Source organism: Neoarius graeffei, chromosome 25 (genome assembly GCF_027579695.1).
Source record: "Neoarius graeffei isolate fNeoGra1 chromosome 25, fNeoGra1.pri, whole genome shotgun sequence".
NCBI classification, from domain to species: domain Eukaryota; kingdom Metazoa; phylum Chordata; class Actinopteri; order Siluriformes; family Ariidae; genus Neoarius; species Neoarius graeffei.
The window spans coordinates 4,213,271-4,223,270 of NC_083593.1; the positions used below are offsets into that span (position 1 = coordinate 4,213,271).

The window sequence follows — 10,000 nt, forward strand, 5'->3', positions numbered from 1 at the left end:
CTCACTCACTCATCCATCCAGTCACTCACTCACTCACTCACTCACTCACTAATCCATCCATCCACTCACTCACTCACTCACTCACTCACTCACTCACTCACTCACTCATTAATCATCCATTTACTCACTCTTTCACTCATCCATCCATTCACTCACTCATCCATTCACTCACTCATTAATCCAGTCACTCACTCACTCACTAATCCAGCCACTCACTCACTCACTCACTCACTCATTAACCCATCCACCCACTCACTCACTCACTCACTCACTCACTCATTAATCATCCACTTACTTTCACTCATCCATCCATTCACTCACTCACTCACTCATCCATCCATCCATCCATCCATCCATCCATCCACTCACTCACTCACTCACTCACTCACTCACTCACTCATTCATTAATCCATCCACTCACTCACTCACTCACTCACTCACTCATTAATCCATCAATTTACTCACTCTTTCGCTTATCAATCCATTCACTCACTCATCCATCCACTCACTCATTCATTCATCCATCCATTCACTCACTCACTCACTCATTAATCCATCCACTCACTCACTCACTCACTAATCATCCACTTACTCACTCTTTCACTCATCCATCCATTCACTCACTCATTAATCCAGTCACTCACTCACTCACTCACTCACTCACTCACTCACTCATTAATCCATCCACTCACTCACTCACTCACTCACTCACTCACTCATTAATCATCCACTTACTCACTTTCACTCACTCATCCATTCACTCACTCACTCATCCATTCACTCACTCACTCACTCACACTCATTAATCCATCCATTTACTCACTATTTCGCTTATCAATCCATTCACTCACTCATCCACTCATTCATTCATTCATTCAATCACTCATCCATCCACTCACTCATCCATCCACTCACTCATTAATCCATCCACTCATTAATCCATCCACTCATTCATTCACTCACTCACTCACTAATCATCCACTTACTCACTCTTTCACTCATCCATCCATTCACTCACTCATACATCCACCCACTCACACTCACTCACTCATCCATCCACTCACTCACTCACTCACTCACTCACTCACTAATTCATCCACTCACTCACTCACTCACTCACTCACTAATCCATCCACTCACTCTCACTCACTAATCCATCCACTCACTCACTCACTCACTCACTCACTCACTCACTCACTCATTAATCATCCACTTACTCTTTCACTCATCCATCCACTCACTCATCCATCCACCCACTGATCCATCCACCCACTCACTCACTCACTCATCCATCCAGTCACTCACTCATTAATCTATCCACTCACTCACTTACTTAATAATCCATCCACTCACTCACTCACTCACTCACTCATTAATCCATCCACTCACTCACTCACTCACTTATTAATCCTTCCACTCACTCACTCACTCACTCACTTATTAATCCATCCACTCACTCATTTATCCATCCACTCACTCACTCACTCATTTATCCATCCACTCACTCACTCACTCACTCACTCACTCACTCACTCATTTATCCATCTATCTACTCACTCACTCACTCACTCACTCACTTATTAATCCATCCACTCACTCACTCATTTATCTATCCACTCACTCACTCACTCACTCACTCATTTATCCATCCACTCACTCACTCACTCACTCACTCACTCACTCACTCACTCGTTTATCCATCCACTCACTCACTCACTCACTCATTTATCCATCCACTCACTCACTCACTCACTCACTTATCCATCCACTCACTCACTCACTCACTCACTCATTAATCCATCCACTCACTCACTCACTCACTCACTCACTCACTTATTAATCCATCCACTCACTCACTCACTCACTCACTCACTCACTCACTCACTATTTGATCAATTAATTATTATTATTATTATTATTATTATTGTAAACTTTAACCAGATTTCACTCCATTAGAATGCTCTCTCTTTGTTTCTCTTTCTCTCTCCCTTTATGTTGGATTGAACCTGTTGCTGCATAATACGTATTTACTCTTTCTGTGTGTGTGTAGGGAGGTAAGAATGAAGTCTTTGTGGACGTGGTGGAGAGACTCTCAGTGGTTATTGGTTCTAATGTGAGTGCTTCAGTATTTATTACGTATACAACCATAAAAATAAAATTACATGCTAAAAGCCAACTTTTTTCTCAGTTTCTGTAATTAACAAGAACAATTTGTAAAAAATATATATATAAGTTTTATATACAGTATATTACACAGACCATGTTCAGGGGTTTTGACCTGACAATAACAGCAAGGGAAGGATTTGGGACATAAAAAATGAGTGTGGTGTGTCTGTATGTTTAGGGGGTTGTGATGAAAGCAGACGTGGAGGGAGAGATCAGAGTGAAGTGCTATCTTCCATCATGTTCAGGTACGAGAACGCTGATTTAACACTATGGGCTGTGTTCCAATACTGTGTGAAACTCACACTTGTTGACTAAGAACCATTTTTAAAAGTTGATCCACTATTTAATCATTTCAAGTGAAACTCGTGAATGTGATTGCACTGACCCATGAAGCTTTGCTGCAGTCTGATGCTGCTTCTGTTTATTTTTAAGGGTGTTTATAAAGTGTTTACAGGAGTGAGAAAGATTTAAAATTTCTGTTTCAACAAATAAAACCTTATGATCGTGTTTTGCTCGCTCAGCAGTAAGTTAGCAAATCGCCACAGCGGCTACAGTCCGTACGTAGCATGCTAGCTAGTACTGCGTTTAGAGAAAATAAACCATAATTTAAAAACTTGTGATTAAAACTAGAAGCTTAATATCTTACTTTATGGAACTGTTCACTAGCTAGCAATTAAACAATCTGCATCTCTCAGCTGACTCTTTCCTCTCCGCTCATGTGTGTGTTGTGCAGAGATGAGGATCGGCCTGAACGAGGAGTTCAGCATCGGGAAGTCTCAGCTCAGAGGTAAGAGTCGTCACCACGCCATCACCTTCATTTACACCTTTATTTATCTCTGTTTAACTCCACACTGCTTTTAACATGGCTCTGTGACAGAACACGGCACACTGTTTACTTAAATACTACACCATTTACAATACATACTATTTTAACAAACCGCACTGCGAGGATTTCGCAGCCAGAGATGTTACCATGGCAACCAAGGCTCCCTGTGGGTCTGACCCAAATCACATAAACTAAACTGTGACAAAATACAGAGCCACTCTTCATGGTAACCATGGTAATGTAGTACTATTTTCATTTCTTATACGGTAATAATTTAGTTTAAAAATGTTAAACAAGACGCTACAGGTGTTTGTGATTATTTTACTAGTTGATTTCCTGATATTGTTACAGCATAACAGTATGTTGATGCCAATTTAATACCATATGCTGCACAACTAAATTGATAGATAGATAAATAAATAAATAAATATATGGATGGATGAATAAATAAATGTCATATAATTATGTACAATTATATCGATTTTTAAAATATGAAATCTGACATAAATCATACAGTTATCAATATATCAATATATTGAAAAAACAGTTTGATATCTTCATAAATCCTTGATTTGGTTTTGAATATTTTGAGACAAAATGTTTAAAAATGTATCTTATTCTATAATTACACACACACACCAGCAAGTGGATTATCAGGTGAACAAAAGAAAAATGAATATTCTCCATTCTGTTCAGGAGAAATATGATACCATGTGATTGTGCCAAGTGGGTGGAGCTAAAATTTCTTCAAAGTTGCTGACTTTCAGATAAAATTATGAGACTGGAGCAGATAACAACCTGAAATAAACCTGGCGTGTTAATTAGTGACGTGTCAGAGGAGACATGTTACAGATGGAGTTTACACTGTTTGCTGTGTCTCACTTTAAAGGGGGTATATTATGGAAAACTCACTTTTTCAGTGCTCGTGCACATAGATTTGGGTATCTGGAGCTGACCACCTCACAAACTCTGAAACAAGATGACCCAGTCCGTTTCTTTTGTTCTGCCTATTTTAGAAAATATGAACTTCAACAACAAGAAGCCGATGTCATTAGAATGATGCTGCTGCCCTCATCTGAGGAGTATCTCCGTGTTTTAATGCTTTGATAACTGCCTTTGGGAATGAATATTCACGAGGAAAGTGCTACCTGATTGGCTAATGGAAGAGAGGGGTGGGGTGAGCAGTGGCTTGTTATAATTTTAAAGGAACAGACATTCGAATCAGCTATTTAGACAGAGTGAGAAGGTGCTGTGGTTCTTTATCCTTGTGGTATTTTGGTGAAAGCACATTACAGACATTTCAGTAAGACCTCAGGGTGGAAAAGGGGTAGAATATGTCACCTTTAAAAGAATAAACTGTCTCGCTGAATTCTCTCTGATTCTTTTTCTTTATCTCTCTCTCTCTCTCTCTCTGTCAGGTTATGGGGCGGCCGTGCGGGTGGACGAGTGCAGTTTTCACCAGGCCGTGAAGCTTGATGAGTTTGATACGTACAGGATTTTAAAAATTTGCCCCAGTCAAGGAGAGGTAAAGGCAAACAGACACACACACACACTTTCACCTCATTGTTATTAACGAACCATATATCCATGCTTGGCGGCACGGTGGTGTAGTGGTTAGCGCTGTCGCCTCACAGCAAGAAGGTCCGGGTTCGAGCCCCGTGGCCGGCGAGGGCCTTTCTGTGCAGAGTTTGCATGTTCTCCCCGTGTCCGCGTGGGCTTCCTCCGGGTGCTCCGGTTTCCCCCACAGTCCAAAGACATGCAGGTTAGGTTAACTGGTGACTCTAAATTGACCGTAGGTGTGAATGTGAGTGTGAATGGTTGTCTGTGTCTATGTGTCAGCCCTGTGATGACCTGGCGACTTGTCCAGGGTGTACCCCGCCTTTCGCCCATAGTCAAATCAAATCAAGTTTATTTGTATAGCGCTTTTAACAATAAACATTGTCGCAAAGCAGCTTTACAGAATTTGAACGACTTAAAACATGAGATAATTTTATCCCTAATCTATCCCCAATGATGAAGCCTGTGGCGACGGTGGCAAGGAAAAACTCCCTCAGACGACATGAGGAAGAAACCTCGAGAGGAACCAGACTCAAAAGGGAACCCATCCTCATTTGGGCAACAACAGACAGCCTGACTATAATATTAACAGTTTTAACAGGTATAACCCTCAACTGTCCTCATGGGGCCGTCCTTCACAGGAGCGGTGCGATAAAACTCCGACCAGACACAGGGCACCATGATGGATCAAGCAGGTCTGAGGGGCAGAAGAGGCCAGCATCTCAATCCCAGGATCAACATGTAACTCAGAGGGACAAATGTATTAAATTTATAACCAGGTTTTTGTGTTACACCTAGATAATCGTTATAAATAACCGCGACGCCTCCTCCTCTGCCAGTTAGACGAGGCTGGTGTATATAACTGTATCCAGGAGGACTCGCTTCATTTAATGCTATATATTAATTTGGCTTAATCCATGTTTCTGTTAAACACAGTACATTAAACTCCTGATCAGTAATGAGTTCATTAACCATTAGCGCTTTAGATGTAAGAGCTGTAATATTTAATAGCCCCACCTTTAGATCAAAGGTGCTAGCAGCAGCTGTACAGTCAGTATGATCTAATTTTATATTGATTAGGTTACTGGAACAAACTCTCTGAAAATTTCTACATTTTTGTTGAGCTCGGGGAACAAACACAGTCTTGATGTAGTGGGCCCTGAGTGACGACTCTGTGCAGCTAGCAGACAGTCAGTTTAGCCTGTTTGTCTGCTCCCTGGCCTTGGCTCTGGATTGTCAGAAATTAACTAGGCCTGTTCTGAGACTATGACCTATGCTGCAGGAAATGAGAGCAGCACCTTCCCGAGTGGGATGGATACCGTCCCGCCCTAACAGGCCAGCAGTGCCCTCAAAATTAGCCCAATTATCTATAAAGCCCACACTGTTTTCAGAGCACCACCTGGACAGCCAGCAGTTCAGCGACCATAACCTGCTGTAAACAGGTAAACCTGCTGTAGTCAGCTGGGATAGGCTCCAGCTTGCCTGCGACCCTGTAGAACAGGATAAAGCGGCTACAGATAATGAGATGAGATGAGATATCCATGCTTTATGATACTTTCCAACATCTACCAGTTTTCATTATTCACTTTATCACTGAATCACCCTCACTCATGTCTCAGATTAGGTAAATAAACGACAGACGTAGTGATTACACTGAAATTGTCCATAAAATGTGTGTGTGTGTGTGTTAGCAAACCCTGATGCAGTACCAGCTGAGTGATGAGCTGCCGTGTCCTCCTCCCTTCCGTCTCTTCCCCACCGTGGAAAAGGATTATGGGAACAGGTCTGATATTCCACATCAGAGCACTTAAAAATCAAACTTCATCCAACACATAAATATCATAGAACAGCGCCGGTGTGTGATAACAGTGTATGTAGACCTGGACAAAGATTCACATGATCACGGATTTTTGTCAAGAATGATAGTTAAGCGTCTTACAGCCATACCAAATCTTTTGTGGTTACTATGGCAACGTCCCAAACCACATCCAATCTGATCATATTAATTCAAAGGCCTTAATAAATTATTATATATGGATGTACTTGGCTGAGCTTCTCTCATACAGACTGTCCAGAAATTTCCTTAACATGAATAATTATTGGATTTTCTCCATCTCTTCACTCAGGTTGTTGATTTTCCTCAAACTGCGCTGTGATTTGTCACCGAAAAGGTGCGTTATAGCACAGTGTATGTGTTCTACATCTTCACAGAGCCACTCGAATCAATTTATGTGCTTCATTTCCACCAATTTTTCCATCACACTAAGTTTTATATACACATACACACACATACATACATACATACATACAGTGGTGCTTGAAAGTTTGTGAACCCTTTAGAATTTTCTATATTTCTGCATAAATATGACCTAAAACATCATCAGATTTTCACACAAGTCCTAAAAGTAGATAAAGAGAACCCAGTTAAACAAATGAGACAAAAATATTATACTTGGTCATTTATTTGAGGAAATTGATCCAATATTACATATCTGTGAGTGGCAAAAGTATGTGAACCTTTGCTTTCAGTATCTGGTGTGACCCCCTTGTGCAGCAATAACTGCAACTAAACGTTTGCGGTAACTGTTGATCAGTCCTGCACACCGGCTTGGAGGAATTTTAGCCCGTTCCTCCGTACAGAACAGCTTCAACTCTGGGATGTTGGTGGGTTTCGTCGCATGAACTGCTCGCTTCAGGTCCTTCCACAACATTTCGATTGGATTAAGGTCAGGACTTTGATTTGGCCATTCCAAAACATGAACTTTATTCTTCTTTAACCATTCTTTGGTAGAACGACTTGTGTGCTTCGGGTCGTTGTCTTGCTGCATGACCCACCTTCTCTTGAGATTCAGTTCATGGACAGATGTCCTGACATTTTCCTTTAGAATTCGCTGGTATAATTCAGAATTAATTGTTCCATCAATGATGGCAAGCCGTCCTCGCCCAGATGCAACAAAACAGGCCCAAACCATGATACTACCACCACCATGTTTCACAGATGGGATAAGGTTCTTATGCTGGAATGCAGTGTTTTCCTTTCTCCAAACATAATGCTTCTCATTTAAACCCAAAAGTTCTATTTTGGTCTCATCTGTCCACAAAACATTTTTCCAATAGCCTTCTGGCTTGTCCACATGATCTTTAGCAAACTGCAGATGAGCAGCAATGTTCTTTTTGGACAGCAGTGGCTTTCTCCTTGCAACCCTGCCATGCACACCATTGTTGTTCAGTGTTCTCCTGATGGTGGACTCATGAACATTAACATTAGCCAACATGAGAGAGGCCTTCAGTTGCTTAGAAGTTACCCTGGGGTCCTTTGTGACCTCACCAACTATTACACACCTTGCTCTTGGAGTGATCTTTGTTGGTTGACCACTCCTGGGGAGGGTAACAAATGGTCTTGAATTTCCTTCATTTGTACACAATCTGTCTGACTGTGGATTGGTGGAGTCCAAACTCTTTAGAGATGGTTTTGTAACCTTTTCCAGCCTGATGAGCATCAACAACGCTTTTTCTGAGGTCCTCAGAAATCTCCTTTGTTCATGCCATGATACACTTCCACAAACATGTGTTGTGAAGATCAGACTTTGATAGATCCCTGTTTTTTAAATAAAACAGGGTGCCCACTCACACCTGATTGTCATCCCATTGATTGAAAACACCTGACTCTAATTTCACCTTCAAATTAACTGCTAATCCTAGAGGTTCACATACTTTTGCCACTCACAGATATGTAATATTGGATCATTTTCCTCAGTAAATAAATGACCAAGTATAATATTTTTGTCTCAGTTGTTTACCTGCGTTCTCTTTATCTACTTTTAGGACTTGTGTGAAAATCTGATGATGTTTTAGGTCATATTTATGCAGAAATATAGAAAGTGTGTGTATAATATATATATATATATATATATATATATATATATATATATTTTTTTTTTTTTTTTTTTTTTCTGTTTTGCAGCGCTGCTATAAATGTTTCAGTGACGGTTCCTGTGCCCAAGGGTTCTCTAAGGTACGGAGAAGGAGAAAATTGTCACGTCATCATATGGCTACGTTTCTCATTGTTGCACAAACAAATGAAGGAAATGATCCAATACTGGATCTGATCCTTTGACTGAAAAATTTATTACAGTGCTCTCTCTCTTTTGCGCTCTCTCTCTCTCTCTCTCAGTCTCTCTCAGGAGTTGAGTAGTCCTGACCAGACGGCCGAGCTTTGGCCCAAACACAAATCCGTCGTGTGGGAAATCCCACGATTCCCTGGAGGGGCTCAGCTCTCGGCTCTTTTTAAGGTGAGCGCTACATCTTTATTACACACACATAACCTGTTCATGAGCATCATACAGGCATTTCAGAATGCTCAGGTATGAATACTGACATTCATTAAAGACTCGAGCACTCACTAAAACATCAACTCTTCCTTTAGGTGGAGGTTCCTGGTCTTAACTCTGCCTCTCTCCTGGAGGTGGGGCCTGTCAGCATGAGCTTTGAGCTTCCCAAACACACATGTACAGGGCTGCAGCTCCGATTTGTTCGTCTGTCTCCGAGCCAACAGGGTCCGTCTCATCGCTGGGTCCGCTACGTCACACACTCCGAGTCCTACACCATACGCATCTGATGAACACACACTGATTGTGTATCAGTCTTTCAGTATTTTCTTATATATTGTTTATATTATCATGAGCGTCTCATAAAAGTTACTCTAAAGGCATCTTGTTTGTGATGCTGAATATTATTTTTTTATTAATAATATTTTGTATTGCTGTTTGTGATTTTGTTCATAAAACGTTATTATGCTTCGTAAAAGTGCTGTATAAATTAAAAATAAATTATTATTGTTGGTCGTGTTGTCGATGTGCAATTAAAGACTCACGCGTGCGCGCGCACAACGTGCTGGAAAGAACGGATGATGGCGCCCTCTAGTGGAGTGAAATTCGACCAGAAAACCAGAATGAATTATAAGAGAAATAATTTATTTCTGTAATCCCTGATCCCCTGCAGTGAGATGCAAATGTTTTCCAGATGTGTCAGTAAATTCCTGGGGTTAGTTGTTGTGTTATTGCTCTGAATTAGACCACATATCATTTTAGAAGTACAGCAGTGTAAGAAAACAACAGTAAACTCACACTACTGAGACACCTTACTGCTGAACCAGGTTGCCAGATTGACTTTCTAATCCTATAACTCTAAATAGGAAATCACACGATATATCGTTTGTGATTAAATGGAAATCTGGCAACCCTGTTGGAGATGGAAATGAGCTGTGAGACTTCTCACTGTTGTGGCAACTTGAAATTTCTTTTGACACTTTTGTCTCATCTCATTATCTCCAGCCGCTTTATCCTGTTCTACAGGGTCGCAGGCAAGCTGGATCCTATCCCAGCTGACTACGGGTGAAGGGCGGGGTTCACCCTGGACAAGTCGCCAGGTCATCACAGGGCTGACACATAG

The 10,000-nt window shown here is 41.1% G+C and overlaps 1 protein-coding gene across 1 annotated transcript in view; it reads left to right on the forward strand.

Moving 5' to 3' along the window:
* ap4m1 (adaptor related protein complex 4 subunit mu 1) overlaps positions 1 to 9,392 on the forward strand; it is a 15,442-nt gene extending 6,050 nt beyond the window's left edge. Inside the window, exons 7-15 of the mRNA XM_060909267.1 lie at positions 2,051 to 2,113; positions 2,345 to 2,411; positions 2,900 to 2,953; positions 4,411 to 4,517; positions 6,241 to 6,332; positions 6,676 to 6,720; positions 8,514 to 8,564; positions 8,724 to 8,841; positions 8,976 to 9,392. Coding sequence (XP_060765250.1) covers positions 2,051 to 2,113; positions 2,345 to 2,411; positions 2,900 to 2,953; positions 4,411 to 4,517; positions 6,241 to 6,332; positions 6,676 to 6,720; positions 8,514 to 8,564; positions 8,724 to 8,841; positions 8,976 to 9,167 — 789 coding nt within the window. The 3' untranslated portion in view covers positions 9,168 to 9,392. The remainder of the gene's footprint in view (positions 1 to 2,050; positions 2,114 to 2,344; positions 2,412 to 2,899; positions 2,954 to 4,410; positions 4,518 to 6,240; positions 6,333 to 6,675; positions 6,721 to 8,513; positions 8,565 to 8,723; positions 8,842 to 8,975) is intronic.
* The last annotated feature ends 608 nt before the right edge of the window (positions 9,393 to 10,000 follow it).